General features: G+C 42.7%; 1 protein-coding gene across 1 annotated transcript; it reads left to right on the top strand.

The window, feature by feature from the left end:
- Positions 1-394: 394 nt before the first annotated feature.
- On the top strand, positions 395-27,204 carry PLA2G4C (phospholipase A2 group IVC). The gene is made up of 16 exons (XM_068419012.1): positions 395-509; positions 3,242-3,282; positions 4,281-4,394; positions 6,002-6,144; positions 8,713-8,911; positions 9,184-9,301; positions 11,186-11,326; positions 12,299-12,352; positions 15,006-15,071; positions 16,448-16,570; positions 16,691-16,819; positions 16,984-17,046; positions 18,602-18,697; positions 19,698-19,852; positions 23,500-23,668; positions 24,801-27,204. Exons 2-16 carry the CDS (start codon positions 3,271-3,273, stop codon positions 24,968-24,970), a joined length of 1,752 nt encoding a protein of 583 aa, XP_068275113.1. The 5' UTR covers positions 395-509; positions 3,242-3,270; the 3' UTR covers positions 24,971-27,204.
- The last annotated feature ends 492 nt before the right edge of the window (positions 27,205-27,696 follow it).

The following is a 27,696-nucleotide window of genomic DNA, read 5'->3' as shown; positions in this document are numbered from 1 at the left end:
TTCTTCTTTCTTCATACTCCTCTGTTAGGTTCTTGTAGAAAGAAATAAGGTCCTCTTGAGCCTTCTTTCCTAGGACTGAACAAATCCAGTGATGGAGCAGCCATAAAGGCAACCCAGAAATAATGGAAAAATACTGACAGAGAAGGGTACCTACTTGACTGGGAGGCTGGGACAGCCTTGATATGCACAGCTTGGAGCCTGAGATAAGCACAGAGCAAAGAAACCACAACAACAAACTGACCTTCTAGGAAAGCAGAAGTCTGCAACAACTGTTCTGGGAACTGGTGTCCCAATTATGTATCTACAGCATTTATGCCCATTTATGTGTCTACGCCAAAGACATAAAAGTAACTCACTGTCTACCCAAAGCAAACTTCTCTGTGTGAGATCTCCCAGACAGACTGGACCCTCATCTGGGACACCTGGCTGACTCTGGACTCCATGACACAGATCACCTTCGAAGTGAGACTTTTCTGTTGTTGATTGGCTCCACTCCTGGGAGTTGTTTGGTGAGTGCCGTACCACTAACACCTCAAAAAATATATATAAGTGCGCATATAGGTAAATGACTGTAAGTTTCTACTTGATTTACTAGTGGTAATTTTGTAGTAATTTACAACATATACTTGCTTTACTAGTAGTAGTTTGTAATAAAGTAACTAATAGAAACAAAGCTTCCTCGCCCTTGTGTATTACAGAATCTCACGAACCCACAGTCACAATCTTTACACACCTGCGGGTCAGATAACCCTCATAGGTTTTGACTGTGACATTAACTGATGTCAGAAGTGGGATTCTGTAAATACGCAGGTCATGGAGAAGGCTGTAGGAGAACAGCTAAAATGCATGAGAATATGGGATGGAAAACACTGAGGTGGGACAGGAAAGTGATCACTGAAAATTGTCTTGATGGGGAGACGCTGTGAACAGAATTTCAGAAGTGGCAGGAAATTTCCAAACATAAAGCAAAGGAAGGCAAGGGACCCTTCATTGAGCTCCTCACAGTGACATTAATGGACACAGGTATTTTGTTAAAAGGTGCTGAGCAGTGAGTTCAAGATGCTGAACAGCGAGCTAAGGATGCAGAGGCATGAGCAGCTGCCTTTGAATCTCATAGTCGTGGAAAGAGCCAACAACTTCAATGGTTAGGAAGTAATCTTAAGCCTCTGGCTTTGCAAACCCCAGGGCAGGGGCTGGACAGAACAACTTTTCTCTATTACCTTCAATAATACATGATCTCATGCAACTGCAAGGACCACGAGGTTATAACCCTTGCCCTCCTTAGAATGCTCCTGACAGACTAGCTAAGGGGATACTGGTGCTGGCTGCCCAGGATGTCCTTAATGAGCAAGGTGCTATACCCCAGAATTCAAAACTATTGCAAAATGCAGCACCTGGGGGACCTGGCCTTAATGTTACACAGTGAAACACATGACTGGGACACCACGATGGCTCAAAGGCTGCAGAATTGGACAGCCCTTATGGGAACCCCTGAGAACATGGTATGTGAAAAGGAGGGGCAGGTAAGGATGGTCCGGATGTCAAAGGGAAGTCAGAACAATAAGAATGGGGACAAAATATCCTAAGACTCCCATTAAAAGGGGGGGGTCCTTTTTACACAAAAGGGGGGTGTGCTTTTTACACAAAAAAAAACCCTGACAGACAAGAGTGAGATCCAGAACCGAGACATTTATGGGCCTCCCCCCAGGGAACAGGGTTTATGACAGGCCAGCTAGACAGATTCCCTATACCCACTTTACAGAAACTATAGGATGATCGTGAGAGGAACTGCACCTGTGGCTTCAGTGTTGGGAAGGTGCTAGACAAAATTGCTGCATCTGCTGCCCCATCCCCACCTTCGCGAAAGTAATGGAAGAACTCCCAAATTCCAGCCCAGGGAGTTTTGATGACCTGTCTGAAGTGGCTGAAATTTTTGGAATTAATATTAGCAAAAGTCCTCATATGCCTTTGGTGGTAAATGTCATCTCATTGTCCTTCCTAGATATCTGTTTTGGTTACTTGTTCATTAAGTGTGTTACCCCAAGAAAATGATTTTGTTCACATAGAATCATTGAGATATTTATGTTCCTTACACAATAAGGGAGGAAAACAAGCATGTTTTCATTTAAGATCTCCCAAAGGAAAACTCACTTTATCTGAATTATGCATCTGTTGTTTTCCACTTATTATAGTTATTGATTGTGCCAAGCAGTGAGCTGGGCACTCAGGATTCAGCCTGCATAGGCGTTTTCTGAGACTGTGGGTTTAAAACAGGAGAGACCTGCATAACTGTCTAGTGCTTCAGACTATACGACTGGGAAGAAGTTGTGTCCTAAGCTCACCTCTAATGGTGGAAGGAGGAATTAGGTGGATGTTGTTTTACACTGTTGCCATCCCAGGAGTTGTCTGTGACCAACAGAATATGATATATAATGACTGGCAAAGTATTCCATCTCTGTTACTAAGGAGGGCCCATACTTGCAGTTCAGAAAATGAGTCGGGATACCAGGAAAAAATGAATATTGAAGCATGGCCATACTGGGACTAAACCTCTATTGGATTCCAGTAGTGGCCTTTTAAATTCTGATCAGGAGACATTAGAGGAACTGGGCAGGCATATAATGAATATTGCACTTAGCATCAGCACTTACAGCCTTTTTCTTTTTAATATACACAAACACACACATGTAAGACCACTCTTTAACTGTTTCTTGAGGTTAGGTTGTTAACAGCTGGGTGTTAGGCCAAAGGGATATTCAACCTGTATCAGGAATCTTCCATTCTCCCCTTGGGAAACAGAATGCTGGAAACTTGAAATAGCTTTTTCATCTATGTTATCAAATCAGATTGAATCAAATAAGCAGTAATGGCCAATGGTAGTGTAACTGTTTAGGCTAATGATGGTAATTTGATTGCCTTTGGATATACATAATATTTACTAATTCTTCTGGCATCAAACATCTTATACTCATATGCTAGCATTCCGTGGAAATTATGGCAATATTGGCAATATTGACAAGGTGGAGCAGTAAAAGTCCTCAGGCTGCAAATCATTAATCCTAGGTAACAAATAGTAAGATGCAATATGATAATTATTCAATCCTTCTTTTCAACACTGTGGGGTTTTTTTTTGTTTTCTTTTTTTACCTTGGAAGAGGGTACTAGGAAAATAAATTCAGCTCCTTTGCAGTTTGAAAGTTACTCTGAGCTAAGACATTGCTGTGCATTCTCTTTTCGCTAGGTGTCCAGGAAGCAAAGACAGACATCTCAATGGCTACCAAGGTATGCTCTTTCTACCCTGGGTTTCCCCTCTATTCCTAATTCCTTTGCTGGCTGCTTCATTGTCTGCATTCTATGATACCTGTGTCATGCTTTTTTTTTTAAATGGATGTTCTATGTACTTCATGGTAATATTACTCTGCAAAGTATTTGTAAGGACTAACTTCAATTATTTGAGCCTTCCTCTAGACGATAGCTAAAGAGGATCCTGCAGGACATGAATCAGAACAAGGGTAGGATTCATCTCACCTGACTTTAAACATCTGCATTATAGATTTCTACGTATGAGCTAGTCATGAATGCATTTCATAGTCAAGTGGAGTTATACGGGCATCTCTGGGGTGTCTGAAATATGGTTTAGGAGTGGCACTCTAGAAGCGCTTCTTGCTCTCCACTGAAGTTTAAGGATGTTCAGAGGACTGTAGATTTCAGACTGAAGTTGAAGGATAAATGAGTTGAATACTGCCACAGGCACATACCTGAACTATCATACAAACCTAGGAAAGTTGTATTCTTTAGGCTACTGTGAACATTAGTTTAAGTTAGACATTTGCTTTTAACTGAAAAATACACCATTGGCTCAAGGAAATCAACTAGCAAATTTCACTGCATTTGAGAAATCCCTTCAACAAGAAAAAATATTTCAGATTTGTGGTTACTATTGTGAAAAAATGCTAACAAGCAAAACAACATTTCCTTTTAGAAAATGAACTGTTTTGTTCAGTCAGGAGTTTAAGGACTCTTTAATCTGGAAGAACTGAAATTTTTGTTTGTGTTCTTTCCTCTTCACTTTGTTCCTAAATACTGCCTTTTTCATCCTGTATTTAAAAAGTAATACAAACATGAGTTCCCTGACATTCTTTACAATGCTGTTAGATATTGACTCAGAATGAACACTGGCCAGTCTGTAGAAAGCTGGGTTGTCTGTATGGATCCTATATATTGATTTTCTTACAGTGAGAAATAGTCTTACCCTGAATGTATTTCACTTTGTATGCCAGAATGACGAAGTCCGTCTGTCTCCTGATCTCTCAGAAGGTGAGATAAAAGCCACTCAGAAGAGAAGAGAAAAAGTACTGATGTGTCTGAAAAACCTTGAGATTCCTTGTGACCAGGTAAGCACTGACAGTCCTATTAAGGAAAGAAGGATAACACATAACACTCGGGTGATCTGAGTGGAGTACAGAGTGACCTTTGAAGTGAGTTCCAGTCCCTAGGAAGCGTCCGTCATCTGTCATCACAAGTTTTCCAGTGCAAGCTTTCTGTCCACTTCTGGGAAAAGGATTCAGGCTGGGAATTCTTCAGGGAGAAAAAACAGAACAGGACACTGAATTTTCAGTGGAATTTCCAGCTGCAGTCCCCATATCTATCAGCTTAATTAATGAATTAATAACTTGCTCTTGTGCATATTTCTATACATGCATATTTTTATAAATATATATGTATGAATGTATCTATATGTATGAATATTTATGCACCATTTGGAACACACATGCAGTTAACCATCTGAATGTGTTTGTATCTTAAAAAGTGTGGACACACACACACATCTCTAATCTCTTGTGCATTCTTGTGCACAGATTCACCTCTACACTTGAACCCTTTCATTCTCAGACGCACACCACCAGATACAATGATACAGGACCACCGTCCCCTATGCTTTTTCATATGCTGTGAGCACAGGCAGACAATATAACTGCACACATCTTGTTTGACTCCATGCTCACTTTATCCTCATGGCATGCGTGGTGGGTTGACTCTATTCAACTGCCAAACACTCACACAGCTGCTTGCTCGCTCCCTTTTCCCATGGGACAGGGATAAAATACAAGGAGGGTGAGAAGAGTAATGGATCAAAATAAAGACAGTTTAACAGGGAAAGGAAAAGTTGCAAAGATGTGTGCACAGGCAAGGGGATTTATTCACTGCTTCCCACTGCCAGGGAGATAGCCACTTTCTGGAAAGCAGGACCTCAGCATGCATAACTTGGGAAGACAAATGCCATAACCACAAACATCCTGATTTCATCCTTTCCCTGAGCTGTTGTTGCTGAGCATGCTGTTATGTGGTACAGAATATCCCTTCAGTCAGTTTGGGTCAGCTGTCCCATCCCAGTGGTGCCCTCTCCCAACCTCCTGCCCACCCCAAGCCTACTTACCAAGGGTGGAGTGCAGTGTGAAAGAGAGAGCCTTGATGTTGTGGAAGACTGCTCAGCAAATCAAAACATTGGTGTGGTATCAATATCTTTTTAGCCACAAATCCAAACCACAGCACCATATGGGCTGCTGTGAAGAAAGTTGACTGTTCTAGCCAGATCCAGTACAATATGTTTCTTGAGAAATTTCTGTGGCTGCCTGTAATAGTTCTACTTTCATTTTTTGGGAGAAAAAACATAGTTCTTGATGACCAAAAGGGAACAGAGGTGACATCTAGAGAAACACAATGAGTACTGCTCAAGTTTTATTTGTATTTTGAAGCTTCAGCACAGAAACACAGCCACAACAAATGTCAGTACCAGGAAGACAAGTGATAACACAATACAAAGGAGAACCCGTTCTGTGACTGTAATGTAAACGAAAAAGAGAAATAGGGGAAAAGAGGCACATTATGGAATATGTCTTAAAGCAAGGAGGCAGGTCAGGTGAGAATTACAATAGCCTTTATGTCTGTTTGTTAAGCCTTTGCTCTGAAAGAAATGTGTTTTCTGTCTTCTGCTCCCCAGAATAACGTGCCTAATATTGTCGTTCTGGGATCAGGTGGAGGCCTGCGTGCCATGATAGCCCTGCTAGGAACCTTGGTGGAGCTGAAGAAACAGAATTTCTTGGATGCTGTCATGTATCTGTGTGGGGTGTCAGGATCCACTTGGTAGGTGCCTGTTGTCTGGTGTGATGATGAATGTTTTTACTGCTCCATAGATTCAATAGCAATTCGACTTTTTCATCACTGTTCAGAAATCTCTGTTGGGCTCACAACGGACGAATCGAGTTGTAGGTGAGATGTTTACCTGTGCAATGGTGGGAGGCACAGGGAATATTCGTGACATTGACTACAGTCAAGCAAGACTCACCATTCATCCTCAGAGCAGAAGAAATTACCTCCTCTTGTTACCGGAAAATAGTAACCAAGAAAACTCTCCAAACCAAATGATAGTTTAGAAAGCCGACATTGGTTTATTGCAGCGCTGGGTGCATGGGGGATCTCTCCTCCTAGCATGCACACCTAAGAACAAAAGCTTGCTCCTTATATACATAATCCTGAGAAAAGCCCACGCATTCCAGAAAAAAAACCCTTATGCATAATATGTTATGTAATGCATTACATAATGTCTTTACGCATGCGTACTAAATTGGGGAAGGGGTCTTGGGTGGTCTCTGGGGGTCGCTGGTGGTCGCAATCCCCCTTTAATCGTGCTTCTGCGCAAGCGTGGTCGAGGCCTTCTTGTTTACAAGTACGTGTGTTCCCAAGAAGAAGATATCGTTTTGAACTTATCTCTCCTCTGACACAAGAGTTTATGAATCAAATTAATTTAGACATCACAAAGTTGTTCTTTACAGTTTTGTTTTGTCTTTTGGCCTTATATAATTAGCAGAGACCTTTGTTTTTCTAGGACTAAGCGTAAACAGCATGAATCTTTGTTTACTAGAACCTTGTTATCAATCCCATAAACAAACTCTATCTACAAAACATGTAGCTTGCTTCAGAACCTATTGTTATTCTCTATTACTCTAGCTAAAAGGAAAATTATTGACAGGAAAGCTTGTTCTGTGTAAAGATAACACAGAGCAGGCCTTTAGAGCCTACTCTGAGGCCTACTCTTGCTAAACCATTGCTAACTCTGAGGCCTACTCTTGCTAAACTGTTGCTAAATTGAACCGTCAGGTATCACTCTCAATGTAAAGATCTCACATGGCCATTTGATCTTTCCTTCTGGAGGAGACAGTTCCCCCAGTACACAGGCCATGAGGAGCAGCCAGGAATGCATTGAAAACTTCTAGGTAACATACTACTCAGAAGCACAGGAGCTTGTTTAACTAGAGGCTGTGGTATATTTAAGATGGGCTCGTGCCACTAAGCTACATCTCTCAAGTGTATGGGAATGAGTCAGATGCCTAAATGTAAATACCTAGTGCCAGTTCAGGTACTTAGTTTGCTGACCCCCTACCAATCTGGAAGAGCACTGGGACATCACTGTGGTGATGTCACTCATCCTTGTGGCAGGTTAAATGGCATTATATGTGAATGGTTATGGTCTTGAATGCTTATACCTCATTTACTTGTTTAGGCTTACGTTATATGCAATGAAAACAAATGGCATTCAGGAACATGAGCTGTTTACCTTAAAGCCCACGTGCAGCACGCCAATGACATGACAGGATTGTTCGTTACACTGAAGTGACTGTGAAGGGAGTTTAGCTTGTAGGTCACATACAGACATCTTCCCTGTAAGGATAGAACTCTGTCTGAGTCTAGCACTCCTAAATGTAGCCATCTCAGTATGTGTATCTGTATGTGACATACACACCTCTCCTTCCACTTTACTTAAGGGGCTAAGTTTATGTTCTCTAAAGACAGACTTCCCATGACAGTTCAGATGCCCTAGGAGGAAATCCTGTCTGGTTTTCAGCAGCTGGTTCAAGAGGACACAGGTCTTCCACAGATCTTGTGTTATTGTCTATCAAATGAGGGTGGGAAGCCTTAAACATTTTAGGTCATCTCAGCTGTCACTGTCTATGGTTAGGTACCATATATGGTGTCTGCAGTAATCCAGAACATCTCCTTCTTTGCACAGAGTCAAGACACATGCCACTCTAGATGAAGAAGGTAATGCTGTAAACCTTAATTTATACCTGAATTAGGCTGTGGAGTTGGTCTTGGAACAGGGTGAGCCTTTACATCTCTGCAGGTAGCTAGCATGAGCTGAGAGCTGTAAGTTTAGTAGCAGATGATGTCACTCTGCAAGTGTACCAGCTTTATTGGTCCTAAGAACAGACAAAAAATGTCACAGGTCTCTAGTACAAAATGATGACATGATGTAAATCGTTCTATGTGTTTAGGTTTGTTCCGAGATCTTTGATGGATTGTCTGTGTCTTGGCACGTTTCACATCTTTCCCACTAAAGCTTTCTGCAAAATCTGTATTCCTGCAGCAATTTACCCTTAATATATGGCACATAGCCAGCTGGAATCCAGCTTCAGGTCATCTAACTAATTAAATGACATTATCAGTATGCAGCTGGGAAGTAAGTGATCAGGGAACAATAACACCTTTCTGTGATGCAAAGTGCCTTGCTTCTGCAGAAGCCTGGGACTTCTTCCTTCTCCCATACATATTTAAAGACACTCCTGTATCTGCATGCAGATTCACAGAAAAAAGTCAAAGCCCTGGTCACTTTCCCCTGTGCTAAGAGATAGGACTTTCCTTTCTCTTTAAAAGGTGCATGTCCCTCCTGTATGGAGATGGGAAATGGTCAGAAAATTTGACGTCCTTGGAAAAGGAACTGTGTGAAAAACTCAGTGAATCCTCCTACCGTATAATGGAGGCAATAAAATTCTTAAAGGAGTTATCAAAAGATGAACTTTATTCACTCACTGACTTCTGGGCCGCCTGTCTTGTATACAAAATACTGCAGCAGGTAAGAAGCTAACTGCAAACACCTTGGGAGTGTTTTGAAGATCTCAGAGTAATTGCAGCTTAATTTGACCTCGGTGGGTGGGTTTTTTTGAGGAGTTGTATAAATCAAAGCAATATTTCAGAGCATGACATCTTATCTCTAGATATGGCAAGTTAGAAGTGGTTAATCCAACCCCTTGGTTAATGCAGTCTCGTAAGTGGGGGTGTCCTCAGTGCTATAGCAGAGGGGAAGGGCATTTCATGTTCCTTCAGAAGTCCATACTTATCTTCCAGTTTGATGAGAACGAGCTGGCTGACCACACAGAGGCTTCGGAGACTGGACTGAACCCTTACCCGATTTATGCAGCAGTGGATAAGGAAAAATTGAGTGAAAAAGGTCCATACTTCCCAGGTAAAATATGGGCTCCTAATTGACTGTATCTTAAATACCATGCATTGTGTTCCTTTACCTTGATGGCAGGCATTAACTGTGCTGACATCCAATCACTGTTTGTCAGCCTGTGTCTTTGTTTACAGATAATGGAGAAAAACGTGCACTTCCAGGGGCTGAACTACATTCTGTAAAAGGGGTTTTTGTGTTAGAATAAGGTGAGGCATCCCTAGAACAGAATGGGCTAAACAGATTAGCTAAAGCACCCATAAAATAGATCTTCAAACTGTAGAAGCATGAATATAGGCATTTAGGGCCATCATGGGTCTCCTTGGCCTCCATGTGAATTTTCAGCTGGGTAAAGATTTCTTGTAAATGCTCTATCATATCTGTCAGCCCTACGTGGAGCTCCAAAATAATCCAGTGCTTCTAAAACTAACTAGGCAACTATATAATTTTTCAGTAGTTAGGAAGAAGGCCTTCACATGGAGAAGTTTACTTTCAAACAACTGCTTTTACCCTGTCCCATTAAACAGACTTTTCCCTCACTGCAATTTAAAACTCTGTCTGTCTCTCCTATCCCTCCTTGCACAGAGGACAGATCATCTCCTTCCACTTACCAATGGTAGGCTTTGATTTAAGGTGATGGGACTTGGTTCATAAAGCACAAGCTGGCCTGGAATTGTTGGCAATTGGGAAGAAAACTCATCTACATGAAGCAGATAAGCAGGCACTTCTTTATTGCAGTGCTTGGAGACACAAGGGATAGCTCCTCCATACTTGTCCAACCAAACATTAAAATCAATCAGTTTTTATACACTGATTTACATAAAAACGCACAGCATGCTCGCTCTTAAATTTAACCTTTACAACGACTGGTTCCATTACTTATAACCTCATCAATATTCTTATTCTAAAACAATCATTGGTTAGTTCTACTCTACTGATTGGAAACTATCCCTGATATTCAAACCAGGATGGGAAGGGTAAGGGGGTTTCCAAGCAGCATAACTGGTGTCCGTGACAGTTTCCTTAGTTTCTTAAACAAAACATAGAAAACTCCAGTAACTCCGTGGTGAGGTTTCTCTGGTTACCTATTTCAAACCTAACAGTTACCTATTTTAAACTTAATAGTGCCTATAGTTACCTGTTTCAGATCTGACTCTTCTATATGATCAAATCTTGATTATTTTATCAGAGTATTTGCAACATTGTGTTAATCTTGGAAGACCTGAGTGAGAACTGGAAACTTCATTCTGGAAAGGAAATGTGATCAAGGAAGGGATTATGAAATGAAGAGTAGGTGGCTTTGCAGTTTAGGCAGGTGGGTGTGGGCTAACAGTCACAATCAACAAGAAGTTTCACCATTGCTATCAAATTTTATTTGCCTGCTTCATCTACTTTTCTAAAAGAATATGAGTGTTATTTCAGTTCACCATAGGTGAACTAGGAACCATGGGTTCCTAGTTACGTATCTGTAGGTACTTGACTCAAGCCCAGTCTCTTCTCTTCATTGACTCTAAAGAATGTTAGGGCAGGCAGGTTGTGAGAACGGAAGGACTCTGCTGCCTATGCATAAGCATCAGGAGGCCCTTGACATATCTAGCACATCTGAGAGATGTGTGCAGAGCTGTACAATATGACACATGATCTGTGGGAAACCAAGACCTTGCTGGTGTGGCAGCCGGAGGCCAGGGTGAGAAGACTACCCAGAGCATATCAAACAGCAGATGGCAGCATGCTTATGACTTAGTCTGTTCCCCATATGCCAATTCATCTTTGTCAGCTAAAATCAGGGGATTTTAGAAAGGAAGAGAAAAACAGCCAAAATGCTACTTTGGGACAGTGATGTCAGCTGTGCTTCCAAATACTGAGTGACAAAACTATTTGTTTGATTTTTCTCAGGGACCTGGTTTGAATTCACTCCACATGAGGCTGGGTATACTTCCTTGGGTGCTTTTGTGAGTACCAAACACTTTGGAAGTGAATTTGAGGAGGGTAAGATGAAGAAAAAGGGGAAGAAGAAATCCATTTGTTACATGCAAGGTGAATCTTCCTAATTGTGCTTTGTAGAAAAAAACACAGGTTTAGCTATTCTGTGTCTTTCTGTAGGTAACAAGAATGCATCTATTATTCCATGAATGCATGTATAATAGTATACAAATTCTGGAGAGCAGTTTGTCTCACTTTACACGTTTAAACTGGAACATCTGAATGCCTCCCTACACTCCACTGTCTACACTGACCAATTTCCTGTCGTTGTTATGGGCCTACACTGTAGATTACTGAAGTTAATAAAATAGTCCCAATCTGAATGTCTAAATGTTCCATAATCCCAGCATGTTCACTTTACAGAAAAAGATGCTTCCCAAATTAGATACATCCTACTGTGAGGACTGGTAGCTCCTACTTTGCTAATTTGTTTTACTCTGTTTCAGTCCAGGTCCAAAGTTATTTCATGCCCTACCTAAGCGGTATAGCTGCAAATCTCATCTCACTTCTCTATGACACAACTAAACATATCTGGCATCCTTAAACACATCTTGCGTTTAATGACTTCATGCTCCAGTCTCCTCAAAATGCACCCTTGGCATCATGCTATAGGGGAAAAGAAAAAAGAGAAAAAAGCATGTTCTTACTATTTAATTCACTCAGAAGTAAAACAAATAGACACAACACATCCATGGAGAGTACTTATGCCTCCAGGCTCACGTGTGAGGCTGGCCAGGGAAGTGCTCGACCAGGAGTTCTGCAGTGTGAGAGTACACGATGGTTTCCGTGGCATTCTGGCCTTATGTAACATAAAAAGCTGGTCCACAAAAGTGTGTAGACCTAGCAGGAGGAAGAAGGAGTAAATAATGTTTTGAGGTGTATAATCCTTTTAGTAGACAGTAAGGGAAGACTAGGCAAGGAGTTTCGATTTAAACATCGAAGTGCACTACTGAAGGGCAAACTTGGATGGAATTCTTAGTGTATTATAAAGCAAGCACTTTAAGCACATTTTCTATTTTGTTTCAGGCTTATGGGGGAGTGCTCTTGGAAGCATGGAAGAAATTCTAAAGTTTATACGAGGTACTACATTTTTTCTATTGCCGGTATGTTCAAATCAGCTGTTGTACCTGCTGAAATTGAGCACCTACTTCACACTACCCTTGAGTAATCCCTGCAGCCCTCTAGTTCCAAACACAAATACAGCTATACCTAACAGAAGCTACAATGGTACTGCCAAGTGAGACCTGAAGTGTCAAGCATGACTGCATCTGGTTAGGGATGTGAAGCGCAACAAGAAGGGCTTCCATAGGTACATCAGGGGCAAAAGGAAGACTAAGGTAAAATGTGGGACTGCTACTGAATGGGGCAGGAGTCCTGGTGACAAAGGACATGGAAAAGGCTGAGGTACTCAGTGCTGCCTTTGCCTCACTCTTTACTGTTTAGGCTGGCCTTCAGGAACCCCTGGTTGCTGAAACCAGTGGGAAAGTCTGGAGCAAGGAAGTCCCTTATCCTTGGGAACATGTAGCAAGTTGCATCAGGTTAAGGAACATGCAAACAAATTGGACATATGCAAGTCAATGGGATCTGATGGGATACACCCTCAATTGCTGGTGGAGCTGGCTGATGTCATTGCAAGGCCACTCTCAATCATCTTTGAAAATTCATGGCAATAGAGGAAGGTTTCTGATGACTGGAAGAATGATGTCATTCCTATCTTCAGAAAGAGCAGGAAGAAGGATACAGGAAGATTCAGGTCAGCCAGCCACACCTCAGCCCCTTGGAGGGTGATTGTGCAAATGCACCTGGAAGAGCTTTCCGAACACATTAAGGATAAGAAGCCAACGAGGACTAGTCAGCATGGATTTACAAAGGGCAAATCATGCTTAGCCAACATGAAAGCCTTCTACAATGAGATGACTGTCTTAGTGGATGAACAAAGAGCAGTAGGTGGTGTTTACTGTCCTCTCAGTAAGGCTTTTGAGACTGTCTCACATCACATCCTCATGGACAAGCTCAGGAATTATGGTCTAGCTAAGTCGACAGTGGGGTGGATTGAAAGCTGCCTGAACTTGTGGCCCCAGAGAGTTGTGTTCAATGGCATGAAGTTCAGATGGAGGCCAGGCACTAGTGGTGTATTACAGGACTGAATTCTAGGTCTGATGCTTTTAACATCATCATTAATGACTCAGATGGTGGGACACAGTGCACCCGTAGCATGTTTGCAGATGTTACAAAACTGGGAGGACTAGTTGGGTAATCCAGAGGAGTCTTGAGAGGCTGGAGAAATGGACCAACAGGAACTTCATGAAGTCCAACAAAGGGAAATGCGAAGTCCTGCACGTGAAGACGAATAAGCCCAGGCACCCGGACAGGCTGGGGACTGACCAGCTGGAAAGCAACTTTTCAGTCAAGACCTGGTGGTCCTGGTGAACACCAAGTTGAATATGAGCCAGCAGCGTTCCCTTGTGGCAAAGAAGGCTAATGGTATCCTGGGCTGCATTAGGAAGAGCACTACCAGCAGGTCGAGGGTGGTGATCCTTCCCTTCTACTCAGCACTGGCAATGCCACACCTCAAGTACTGTGTCCAGTTCTTCACTTGCCAGTATGAGAAAGATATGGACATACTCAAGGGAGTCCAGAAAGGGGCCATGAAAATGATTCAGGGACTGGAGCATCTTTCATAGGAGGAGAGACTGAGAGAGCAGGAACTGTTCAGCCTGCAGAAGAGAAGGCTCAGGGGTAATCCTGTTAATTTGTATAAAGACCTCATGGGAGGATTCAAAGAAGATGGGATCAGACTCTTGTCAGTAATATCTACTGAAAGGACAAGAGGCAACAAAAACAAATTCAAATACAAGAAATTGCTTTTAAACATAAGAAAAAACACGTTTACTTTGAGGGTGGTTGAACACTGGAACAGGTTTTCCAAAGAGATGGTGGAGTCTACATTCTTGGAGCTATTTAAAACCCAGTGGGATATGGCTTGAGCAACTTGCTGTGTCTGACCCTGCTTTGAGCACAGGAGGTGGACTAGGTGATCTCCAGAGGTCCCTTTCAACCTCAGCTGAATTTCTCTTGAAATGGCCAAAGTAAAACTCTGCTTCTTGCATGTCATTTTAGACATTTACAACATTGTTATGAATGCTTGAGTTACTCACCTTAAGGTCTCTTCATGAGAAAGAAGAACTTCACAGGTGCTCTGCACAGACACATTTAGATGCCTGCTTAAAGATGTGATGAAACTTTGTCTGGAAAGGCTTCTCCATTGAATATAAATCTGTGGCAGCATGAATGTGGACTGTAGGAGTCCAATTTTGGTCAGATGAATCTCTGCCAGTACCACAGGGAAAATTTTAAATATCATGTCAGTGAATGTGGACTGATCTTCTTGACACTAGATTCCTTGTGACGTAGAAGCATCAGAGATGATATCTTAAACTCTGAGGTAGAAGGCTATCAAAACTGCTGGGGGAATAATAGAGGTGACTGAGATGCCACCAGGTATCTGAGACATCAAACACAGAGCTATGAGTGATGAACAGAACCAACAGGAGATTAGTATTCTTCTGGAATGTCAGCCACAGGGCAGGTGAGATCTTCCAAGGTATCTAAAATAGCAGTGTATGTCTATGTTTAGGTGCATGGTGCTTTCCTGATGTCTTTCATTGGCAGGCAATGACTATTTTGTTGGAAGGGGTATTCTTATTTTGATTATCCTTTTATTTCTTCCAAGACAGTCTCGCCTTGTTCCCAGGAAGAAGATTTTACTCATATGGAGGCATGTTCTTATATAGACCTGGTGGGTTATTGTGCTGCTTCATTGTTTTTGTGTTATTATTTTTTTAAATTTAACATTCTTTTCTGCTTGCCCCTTGCTTTTCTTAGGGGACTGACAGGAGTGTCAGCCAGGCACAGGTAAATCCAGACCTCCTTGTCTCTCATATACGTAAAAATTTGTGAGATCTTGAACATGTAAATGAAATAACCACCCTGACAGTTTGGAGGGATTCACACATGTCAGTTGGACTTTACTAATGGGCTTCTGGGAAGGTGGAGTAACCACATTCTCGAGTAGCTGCTGTGGCCAGGATGTACAAGTGAAGCCTGCACCACGCAGATTCAAGGCTCACGCTCACATTCACGACCAAAATTCCTGCTTGTCTACACTGACTGTGAGTTAGCTCTGGCTCTAGATTGCAGTACGCCAGCTGATCTTTCCACCTGGGAAACTCGGGGACAGCAGGGATGGCAGAGCGGGTGAAAGAGCAGATCTAGCTCACCCTAATGTCTGCTGCTACAGGCAGTCTGTATGCCGGTGTCTGTGGCTATCTTGGTGTGAGAATTTAGACCTAAAATTTAGACATACAAATCCAGATCAGAAACGATTCAGCTCCAATTCCTGAAATAAGTGCAAGACAGCACATATGTTCTTCTAAACATAAATTTAGCAGAAGATAAATCATATTGTGCTAAACATCATTGATGGTTGACAATAGACTTTGAGGAAATGAAAGTAAATATTAAATATGGCACCTTTCATGGATCTGTTATTCTCTTCTCTTTCTCCTTTTGTAAAATACAAATTTCCCACAGAATTTTTCTGTTCTTCCATATTGAAATGCTCACCTGGAAAATTTAGATTTTAATGACTGTGAAACACAAAATGCATTCCCACAGTATTGTCTTAGTAATATTGGAACAAATCACACCAGACTTCACTCAAATCATCATTAAATTTCTTATTCCTTTATGTATTTATGTATTTATTTTTAACTTCAAAATGGGAATGACGTATTTGAGGCGCATTAGAAGATTCCCATTGACTCCAAACTCTATTTCTGCTCCTCCTCCTGCTGCTTTCTTTCATGGAAGTTTTCTTCCAAGATGAGCACAAAGACCATCTGAATCCTGGTATGGGTGTGCAGCTGTCCAGATGTGAATGCTCAGTGTCAGGTGTTTTTATTGTCAACAGAGAGAAATACGCACTTTGGCACATGCTTCCTCTCAGCAGCTTAAACACCCTCTTTGGAATCAGAGGAATGAGGTCAGTGTTTCTACAGATTCCACTGAATGCAGGGACTACATCTTCACTAATTCACATGTCAGTTACTGCCTAATGCGATGTTTGGTAAGATAAATTCCACTCTGATGTAACTTTTATCTTATCTTTCTTAGAGAATTATTCAAATACCTTCATGGCCTATCAGCTCGCTCTTCTTCTGCTAGACCTTCAGTTGTGTGCTGTAAGTGGGAGTGATCCTAAGGAAGTCTTCGAGAAATTGCTGAATTTATTGTCAGGCAAGTGAATGATGCTCAGATTTCCAACCACTTGCATTCTTAGAAATCTGGTTTTACAAATGTTGATTCCTCTGTTGTGCATTCTCATATTTTCATTTTCTTCTTTTCTCTCTTTTTAAGAAGGCAAGGAAAAAAGTGCATCCTACCAGCTGTGCGTTGAATTGTATAATACTTGGGCAATGAAAACAACAGAGGAGAGAATGGAGAGCTGTGCTGAACTGAGCAAAGAGATAGAAAAGCAATTTGGAGGCAAGTCTTGCACATTTACGCTTATCATAACAATGATGCCCTCTCCACCCCAGGTAGAAATGTCCACCTGCATTTGTAGTAAAAAGTTGCCCTGTACGTTGCCATGTATCTGTTTCTTGAATGTGATTGGGTTTTGTGCTTTTTCTCCATTTGATCTTGCTCAGTGTTTCTTGGAGAAGAGAGTGGTCTAGGAGGAGGGTTACCATCATCCCATCTACCCATCCTAGGCAAGTTTACCTCATTTTTAATATCTTTGATTACTCTTTGCATTGTATGTGCTTTGAAAAATTTCAGCTTTGCAGTTTTGTGAACTTAAATTCCAGTGTAAATCTTGGATATAGCCACTGTAGGGACATCTGGTGAAAACCATATTGCAGAATATGTCCCAGTGATATTCTTATCCAGGGACTAGTTTCCAATATCCACGAAGCTTCCAGGTCTCATGAAAGCACTTAGAATCTGCCTACCTGAGTAAACAGAATAAGAGGCCTAACCCCAAACAATCACTGTTTCCCATCTATCTTTGCTACTGACTGAGCCTGTGCTGTCAAGACTTCTCAAACATGCCAAACTGATGAAGTGTAGGATCTCGGCCGCTGCAGGTAGTGGATTAGTGAGTGGATTGCTGTTGGACACCTCGGGCGCCCTGATCTCAAGTGTCGTTTGGAACTTCCATCACTAGAGAATAAAAAGTCATGAACCAAGACATCCTAAAGCAAAACTGGGTTTTGTTTAACAGGCCACTCCATTCTTACAGTGTTTTTTTGGTTTTTTTTTTTCAGCTAATCGGCATTTCTGCCCTTTATCTAAACTGAAGCTTGTTTTCAATGAACGGAACTCATTTAGCTTATATCTGAAATATTTAATAGTATTGGTTGTGGGTGAAATGAGGATGATTTGGATTTGCATCAAAGAGAGCAGGAAGAGGTCTAAGCAGTACACAATAAGTTGCAAAGTAAAATTTCACACTGAAATTCCTCAAATACATTTGCAATGTTAAGCTGGTACATCACCTGTTTAGATCCAGGGCTCTGCTAGTTCCATCAGCCACAGTGTATGGGCAGTTTTTGGCCAGTTCCTGCTGGAGTGAACTGGCTGGCGCTCTGAGATTAAATCTGGACATTGCAGACAGGTCTTTTTTCTCTCCAATGTCTGTTCCAAGGAGCGTGTTCACAGATAAGGCCTGGATTGTCTCTGCACAGTACAGTCCTCCAAACTCTTTCACTGGGCTGGTCTCACATTCTCTCACATGCTCCCTTGATGCTCTCATGGCTTTCAGCTGGTATCCCCCACCTCATACAGGCCATTCTACTGGGCTGTATCATGGCTCTCACTTTATTCAGGGCACTTTCATCTGGAAAGAAGATGAAGAGAAATAACAATCCCTCCGAACCACAAGAATGCTGTAAGAGGCCCAGAAAAGATCTCACTGTTGTACAGCACTGGTGTAACCCACCCACTTTAGAGCCTGTGAGCCTCAAGCTTGGTGAATGTGCCAACTGATGTAGGGCCCAAGTCCTGTATAGTTTGTGCCTTGAGTGGCTTATTCAAATCTGTTTCAGCTGTACTAAGATCCCATTGTTTAATGTTAATTATTTGATCTAGTGGAAAGTATGGCTCTTTCTCTTCTGAAGCACTCAGGCCTTGGCCCTCAGGCCGCTTGTACACTATCTGCACATATTTCTTCTACCACCACACATCTCTCCCAGATTTTGTCGCACCAGTCAAAAAGTGAAGTTCTCTAGGTTCAGCTGTGTTCTGAATTGTATTGTCTCTTCCCAGGCTCAGTGCTGGATGTCACTAAGATGGTGTTTAAAACAATCCAATGTGCGTTGACCTGGAAATGGGGAACGACTAATAACTTCCTTTACAACTGCCGTAAGAAAATCCAATTAAATCATGATTTGTTTGTATTCAGAAAATATGGAGTGGTTATGCTATCCAATTAGATCTATGGTGCAGAAGGGATGGGGTTTAGCAGAGCTTTTATGCTGTGTTTGTGTGATGTTAAACCAAGAAAACTGTTTTTGCCATTTACGTTCTTAAAACAGCAAGTTCAATAGCTTTCCTTTCCACGATCCACCCTCTCTTAACAGCACTCCACTACGGGCAGCAAATAAACTAAACAGAAGTATTTGACACTACTGGAATCCAGATCTGCAACATCATTGCAGATATATGAGCTTAATTCTGTCACATAAATGCAGGCATCTAATGTCACACAAACTGCCCTTGAGTACAAGGGACATCAGCATTAAGTCGGAAGACACAAAATAAAACCTATATGACCCCTGTGCCCTTTTGGAGGAGAACGTGGAGGACACAAGAAGTAGCCTAAGGAGTTGGAACTGAACAGCTAAGTTTATGAAATTGAGTTGTGCTCCTGATGTGTGAGCAGTAACATTGGTCTCTAGATTCCATTGCCTGCCCTAGCTGGATGTTCACTTGTGATAATGGAAGCTTTGGTACCAAGTATATAAGTAGACACCTGTATTTAGACAACTGCAGTTAGGTGTCATGATCTCCAGCTGGCTCATGCATTCATTTTTCCACTGAAAGATCTTCTTACCTTAAAACTATGGGTGCATAATTCTAGGGGTGTGATCTCTTGACATTCAAAAAGCCCATCAGGAATTCTGGTCTGCCACTGACCACAGTCAGAGAGGTAGGTCAGAGGGATGTGGATTCCTCTTGGAATACAGTTGGACATCTTGTTGGGCATGAGAGGCAAGGAGAGGCAGGTTTCAATACATTTTTGGGACGCATCATCAGTGAAGTCCAATGTACTCTTTTGGGGCTGATCATGTATATATATATATGTATATATGTATATATGTCTTTATGAAAGAAATCTCATTGTTTTTTTTCATTGGTTTAGCTAACATTCAGCCCTCTTACCTCGCCAAAAACAAAATCATCTCTTTGATTGATGCTGGCCTGGCAATAAATTCTGCCTATCCTCTTGTCCTTCAAGCACAGCGGCGAACAGATCTGATCATTTCCTTTGATTTCAGCTCTGGAGATCCTTTTGAGGTACATGTGTGGCTATGGCTTCAGAGAACCTCCTTTGGGGTCATTGAGTTTGGGAGTGCAGAAATGCATTACAATCATTGTCAATGTAATTTCCAAAGAAATGTCTGAATGGATTCTGGCAGGTTGATATGCTGATCATCACATTGTTTGGGCTTCTCTTCTTGGCATCTGGCAGAAACAGATACTTTTTGAACGTGACCCATTTTGTCTGTCTTGTTCACATGGTATTGTATGGTAACCTACCAAGGCTATCAAGCTGTCAGGCTATCAAGGGCGCATCAGGGCAGCAGGGGGAAAACTCACAAATTTCTTAGCCTCCCTTTTTCCTTAGGGCTGACCAGAGTTTTTCTGTGTGTAAGTGATATTACTCCTTCCTTAAGAACAGTTGATGATGTTCATCAAAGAGAATCTCATCCTGGTGAGGGATCACCAGGAAATGTGGTGTTGACATGGAATTCTTCCATATTGTCAGGGAATTAGGTGGGGGAAGGACCCTACAAAACTACCACCATTCCTTGCTGTAATTTGTGTTCCTTCCAAACATAGTGTTTGATTTGGAATTTCTTTTGGAGGTTGATTCGAGTTGATGAAGTTTAGTGTCTCATAAGAATATAAATGTGCTGGAATACCTCAAATTGCTGCTTCTCTGGGTATTTTCAGCATCATCACTTCAGGGACAGTGGAGGCAGCTGCATCTGGAGGCTCTGGCTCCTTTGGGCATCTTACAGTTGTCACTGAAAATAGATTAACTGACTTCTTCAAGTTCCTCTTTCCATTTGACTGCAAATAAGATTGTCAGCAAGCAGTGAGGGTCAGCTCCTCCCTAAGGCACAGGGAGCCAGGCTCAATAACATCACCAGCAGGGCAGAGGCCTCACCAGCCAGAGTCCAGCCCTGCAGCACCTGAGAGAGACAGGCAGGGCAGGTCCAAGGATTGCAGACAGGGTCAATCGGGAGGCCAGATTATCAGGAAAGTCTGTGGTGAAAAGGTAAATCCAGGGTCAAGCTGGGAAGTCAGTCTATGGGTCATGGATCAATGGTGTCCACGGCCAGACCCATCTGTGGCTGAGCTGAACACTGCTGCTTGTACAACATCAGTGAGGCCCCTGGGCCAATGAGAAGGGTATGGGTGGAGGCCCCAGGACCATTAAGGCCTATTAGTGCATTCAGGATCCTGACAGTAGCCTTCCATCCCAGCCAAGCGTGTCCTCGTGCTTGGCAGGTCTGGGTTCAGAAGGGCCTTGCTGTAGAGTGATTTCATTGCTGTGGTTGTCAGGGCTATGTCAGGGGCCACAGAGACAGGGCAGGGACTGGCAACTGAGAGGCGGACATGGCACGAGAGATTTGGGGTTGGGTAGGGGAGTTCAGGCTGGGATCCAGGCTGGATTGGGAGTAAAGAGGATGGGGCAAGGGATTCTCTGAGCTGTCCCTAGCAAGCCTTGGAGGGTTGGCAGGCTTGAGGAAGACTATTGCTCAGGATCCTGGCAATGGGTATGAGGTTGGCAGCATGGGAATATCAGAGCCCAGGGCCAGGTTTGCCCCTCAAGAGAAGTCACAGTGGCAAGGTCCTGCACAGGTGTGGGCCAGGCTCTGTGGTGCTTGGCACAGGGCTCAGGGAGGCCTGAGCTACGTGCCAAGGGACAGCTGCTCCTAAGGGAAGGGAGCCAGGCATGACAACAGAGCAGGCAGGGCCTTGCCAGCCAGTGCCCAGTTTCACAGGATACAAACCAGACAAGCAGGGCAGTCTTGGAGATGGCAGTCAGGTTCAACCAAGGACTGGAATCATCAAGCAAGTTTGTTGTGATGAGGCAGGTCCAAGATCGGTTCGGGAAGCCAGTATGGATCAGGATTGGTGGCAGGTAAGGATCAGGTTTGCTGTGATCGCCAGGCAGGTCCATAGCGACGACACCATTCCAAGGTCAAGCTGGGAAGTCAGCCTTTGGGTCAGGGCCCAGATCGAGGGGGCTAAGGCACAGGCATGACTGTGGCTGAGCAGGAGACCAGTGCACCCAGGACATTGCTCATGTAGGGGTTGAAGATCCAGGCCTGAGACTAAATGGAGCTCATGGGCCCATGGGAAGGATCTGGTCCTTACCAACTCACACCTCAACAAGAATAAAGGAAAAGGCTTTGGAAAATGTAATTCTTCAGCAAAGAAGAGCTGAAAGCCTTATTAGAGGGAAGAAAAGCCCTTATCAGAAGGCAGAACACTTTTTGACAGATGGTATACACAGCAAAATAGATCTTTTACCTTTGAGGAGACTTCGTATCAGTATCTGCAAGAACTTTGCTCAGTTTCCCTTTGCGTAGGCTTCTTCCTCCTGATATACTCCCTTTCCTTTCTCCTTTTATAAATAAATTTCATTACAAATGAGGGTAAATGTACAATACTATTTCTGTAATTGCTTCCTAGGGTAAATGTACAATACTGTTTCTGTAATTACTGCCTTTTAAACACATATGCCTAGGGGATGAATTTGGGGAGCTTGAGTTAAAAAAGATCTCACTAGGCTTGATTTAAATTGATTGAGCTTGAGTTAAAAAAATTGATTGAGCTTGAGTTAAAAAAGATCTCAAAATGTTATGCTATTTCATACCATTCCAGGAAGATGTTGTGAGAGGTTTGACTGTCTTTTGTGTCTACAAGAGTCATCATGTCTTTAGCTACAACTCCATCTTTTCCCAAAAGGGATTAAGCAAAAGCAATAAATCTGTAGAATCTAACCCCCGCGGCAGCTTGGTGGGGTGACAGAAATACCAAGATGTCAGTAAGTGTCTGTCTATGGGAGAAGCCAGTAGTGTTCTTAGCGCCTAAGGCCCCATCTTTGGTTGTGAAGTGCATTCTTTGTGGAGGGGTTGTTGGAATGAGCTGTGTAAGATGCCAGTTACTCTGGGAAGCTTACATAAAGTGTCTGCTGTTCACAACCCTTGTGCCTTCCAGGGCAGAATATTGCAAACACATTCAGAGAAGAGTGAGAAAGACTCAAAGGTTGTTTCTTCTCCTCAACTCCTGAACAGTTAGGAATAATATTTCTCAGGAAGATGACAGAAAATCTCAGTTTGTGCAAGTTCAGAACACAATGCCTACCCCAGTCAATGCTTTCATGCAAAATCAAGCCAACATTAAAGTTAATGTGTGCCTTGAATCAAGTGGGTTGATGTCTCCCTTTGATGGTCAGATCAACATAAGCAACACATAGCAAGTTTTTAATTTTCTTAGAGTATTAGAGCAACAGGACGGGTTTCTTTGGAAAGTAAAACTTGTCCTGGAAGTCTGTGAACCTGGTGATGTCTTCAAACTGTTTATAGATGTCAAATCCCTTCAATTTTGACATCTTTCAGCATCAGCCACATTGCCTTTCTGGGTATAGCTCTAATTTGTTAAACAAATGTTCTTGCTAGAACTGACCCCAGAAGTAAGTGCTTGATTTTCACTTCTATTCTAGACTTAGTCTGTTCCTCAGAGAATGTTTGAGGAAAACTTAGACTTTTAAATATATTATACGTTACAATTAAGTATAGTCTAAGAAACTAACCACCATTGTTTTGTAGCAACTAATTTTATTACTGGAGACAGGATTGATTTATTCTAGGAGTTCAAAAACAATAAACACACTAAAAAATGCATACAATTTTTCTGTGTCTCAGACTATCAAGAAAACAGCTACATACTGCCAGACAAACGGAATCCCATTTCCCAAGATAGAGGATCAGGAAATGGATGAGAACAACCCTTCTGATTGCTATATCTTCCGAGGAGACAAGTCATGCCCTACAGTCATGCACTTTCCACTCTTCAACAACGTGAATTGTTCTGGTAACATGTACCCTATGCAACTTTGTATATTTACATTTCATATTCTCCGCTTCCAGTGCCATGCATTTCGGAGTCCTGCTGCCATGAATGGACACAGAAGAAAAGGAACAGGGCAGGCTCTATGTATAATGGATAGAAGCTTGCATGGGCATTAATGTACTCCCCCTCTCAGATAGGCGATGTATGTCCTGAGCTAAAAGGATTTTACACACTTCTTAGTTTGTTCTGTAAATCAGTGTAATTAACTTGTGGTCCTTGTACTAAAGAGGAATTGGGGAGGCATGACATTTAGAAGCCAGAATATCCAGGTCTGGGATATTTACTGCTTCTTCCCTTTGTTAAAGAAATGTCTTCACCCTAGGTTTCCCAAAGCAGAGCCTTAGGCACCAATTTCCAGGAAAATAAGTAATATCATTGAACAATGCGGCTGTAAGAACAGCTTGAGCTGGGTGCCTATGAGGAGAGACCTAGAACAAAGAAAGCCCTGGGCATTTATACCCTCACAACCTGTGCACCTGCTGTTCACGTGGTGCTCATGCTCCCTGCATACACCTCTTGGTCCAGTGGTAATTAGGGTCTGGGATCCTTTTGTTTCTTATTGGATTCTTGGTCTCCCAAGCAAGCTGTGAAACTCCTTATCTGCAAGAGTTACAGCTTCTCCTGACTTACAGCTGCTGCTGACTGCTGTAGCCTCTTTACCTTCCAGTTCCCACTGGTCTCAGGGCCTTCCTTCACATGTCCAAGCAACAGTTCAAGATAGGTTCAAAAGTTCACAACAGTTGCGGCCCAGGGCTTCAGCAACTTTAACTACCAATGCTAAGCAAGAATATTCAGACAACAGAATCCAGTTAAAAGCATTCAATTAACTAAAATGGGCAGGTCCAGAGAGGGATTTATCCCCCTCTCTCAGACGACTGATTAAGCAGGTGATGAAAGAGGCACCTTTGACTCTGACTGGTCTCCTCCTCTCACTTCGCTGGCTACAGCAGGATCTTAATGTGGTAAAGAACTTGTACGTGAAACTTGCAGATCTTCAGGCATTAATGTTTTCCTCAAGTCCGTACTTTTCTTGAATGATCCTGTAGTTTTTTGTTTGGCATTTACTTACATATTTTGTCTACCTCTTTTCTAGAAGAAATAGAAGAATACAGAAAAAGGTTTCCCACCTTTCAGATATCCTTCCCCAAAGGAGACATCAAAGACCTCCTTGAGAAAGCAGGGTTGAATGTATCCAACAATAGCGAGAAGATTCTGCAAGAGATAAAACGGCTTGTGCATTCCTCTCATGCAAACAGCTTCTGAATGCGAGGCATTTTTTCCTTCAGTACAAGATAATGAATTTGTGAATCGCTATAAATGGTATACTTTACCCCACTGCACTTTTCGTTTTGGCCATGTGGTGTGTTAGTCTTCATACTGCGCTCTGAACAACTGTAGCGTAGATTTCTCCATCTCAGCTCCTCTCCGGCACTGAACAAGTATATTTGTGATATTAAAAAACCCCAGCGTCCTCAGAGCTGTCCTGGAAATATTTAGCTTGCAAGTGTTCTCTTGTGTCTTCTTGTGTTTAGACTGAATTAAACCCCAGGAAAGTCAATGTAAACACAAGAAAACACTTTTTGTTTTTACTGTGACGGTGGTCGCACACTGAAACAGGTCACCCAGAGAAGCCATGGAGTCTCCATCTGTGGAGATATTCAAATCCCACTTGGACAAGGCCCTGGGCAACCTGTTTCAGCTGACCCTGTGTACTGCTTTTGTCTAGGAGAGGGTTAATTTTCTTCATAGCAGCTTGCATGGTGCTGTTGTAGATTTGTAATCAAAACAGTGTTGATAACACAAGCATGCTTTAATTATCACTGAACAGTCCTTGCACAGAATTAAGAATTGCTTATTTTGCTTTGCTTGTGCACTCAGCTTTTGTTTTAGACTGTTTTATCTCAACCCATGATTTTTGTCACTTTTACCCTTCCGATTCTCTCCCCCATTCTACTGGGGGGAAGCAAGTGAGCGCTGTGTGGTGCTTAGCTGCCTACCAGGGTTAACTCACAACAATAATTTCTGGTGCCCAGTGTTGAGCTCAAAGGGTTCAAGATAATGATGTATTTGATTGGAGCGTGCTAGACTGAATTATGGCTGTTACTCAGCTATTAATTGGCAGGCTGCTGTGCTTGCCACGGGACCTGCTTGCCTTACTGTATATTAGAGGTTAGTGCTTGTTAGTGGATTCTTTTGCTGTTTGCTGTACTGCTTATCACCTTACTCCGCTGTGCCTGGGAACATTTTGCTAACAGCAGTGACCACGTGCCTGGGATGGCCGATCGCCAGGGCGTTGCTGCTGTTCCTGTGCTGCTGGACAGGCTGGAACTCTGGCGTGAACTTGAGTCAAAGGGACTGTGACCTGTGGCTAAGTCCATTTTTGGGCAGGTACACCCCAAAGCATCTGCGGCCATGGATAATCTGTGCCAGAGCAGGTATACCTCAAAACGTCTGTGTCCTGCATGCCACAACAGGTATAGCCCTGAAAGGATTGTGGACTAATGGTAATTCCACACTGGATCAGGTACACCTCGAAGCATCTGTGGCTGTGGATAAGTCCAAGCTGCAGCAGGTACGTCCCCGAAGAGACTGTGGCCCATGTGAAAGGCCATGCTGGAGCAGGTATGCTCCTAAGGGATTGTGTTCGATGGATAAGCCCACGCTGGAGCAGGGGCAGGGGGAGGAGTTCATTGCAATGTTAAACCCTGTGACCTGGTCTAAAGTGAGCAGGGGTGGAGATTGTAACGGATATACCTTTAAATTGTAACCCGTGATTTGAGTTGCACGTTATAGGAAGTGCTATAGTAGGAGCCACCCAAACCAACAGAGGAAGAGCCTCACAAGAAGCAGTGCAAGTGCAGCAGTGACCCAACCTGAGCTGGCTTTGATGCCACACAACGTATCGCCTCCCCTGACCTGAGCAACTGTCATAACGGACAGAACCCAAGTCATGGACTAAACTCGGTGGCCAATTTATGGACATATTACGGACATTTTATAAGTGTGGCCCATAGACTAAGGGAATGAAATCTACGTGTAAATCAAAGGGTGGGAAAGGGGGGAGCGTGGTTTTAAATGAGGATGCATTAGATAATGTGAGTCCTGAACATGATGTAATGGTATGGAATAAGTTGGTCTGGCTGAGATGGAGCTAATTTTTTTCATAGTAGCTGATATGTTGCTGCCTTTTGGATTTGTGACAGAAACAGTGTTGATGACACACCAATGTTTTAGCTATTGCTGAGCAGCGATCACACAGCGTCAAGACTTTTTCTTTTGCTCACAACGTCCTGCCACCGAGTAGGCTGGGAGTGCACAAGAAGCTGGGAGGGGACGCAACCAGGACAGCTGACCCCAACTGACCAAAGGGATATTCCATACTATGTGACATCTTGCTCAGCAATAAAAGCTGGGGAAAATAAGAAGGAATAGGGGGATGTTTGGAGTTGTGGTGTTTGCCTTCCCAAGTAACAGTTAGGTATGATGAAGCCATGTTTCCCTGGAAAGATCTAAACATCTGCCTGCCAATGGGAAGTAGTGAAATCATTCCTTATGTTACTTTGCTTGCACGTGCAGCTTTTGATTTAGCTATTAAACTGCCTTTATCTCAACCCACGAGCTTTCTCACTTTTACCCTTCTGATTGTCTCCTCCATCCCACTGAGGGGGGGGTCATCGAGCAGCTATGTGGTGCTCAGCTGCCTGTTGGGCTTAACCCACAACACCTTGCTTGAGCAGGGGGAGGGTTGGACTAGATGATTGCAAGAGATGATTCAAACCTCCGTGGTTCTGTGTGATTACGGGCTACCAAATTTCTAACTCAGCAATAGCATTATGTGGAAAATGCTATTTCCTTAAACTCACAATAATGCCTTTTGAATGCTGATGCTCATGTTGGAATTCCAGCTGGAATTCAGAGACCTTAGTTGTGGGCAGTGGATGTGCTGAAGCTACTAGTTCATGGACCCTGGGTCTAGCATGTTTGCCATA

This window comes from Nyctibius grandis, chromosome 26 (genome assembly GCF_013368605.1).
Source record: "Nyctibius grandis isolate bNycGra1 chromosome 26, bNycGra1.pri, whole genome shotgun sequence".
Lineage (NCBI taxonomy): Eukaryota > Metazoa > Chordata > Aves > Nyctibiiformes > Nyctibiidae > Nyctibius > Nyctibius grandis.
Note: the sequence above shows the minus strand (reverse complement) of the source record. Positions and strands in the feature narration are given on the sequence as shown.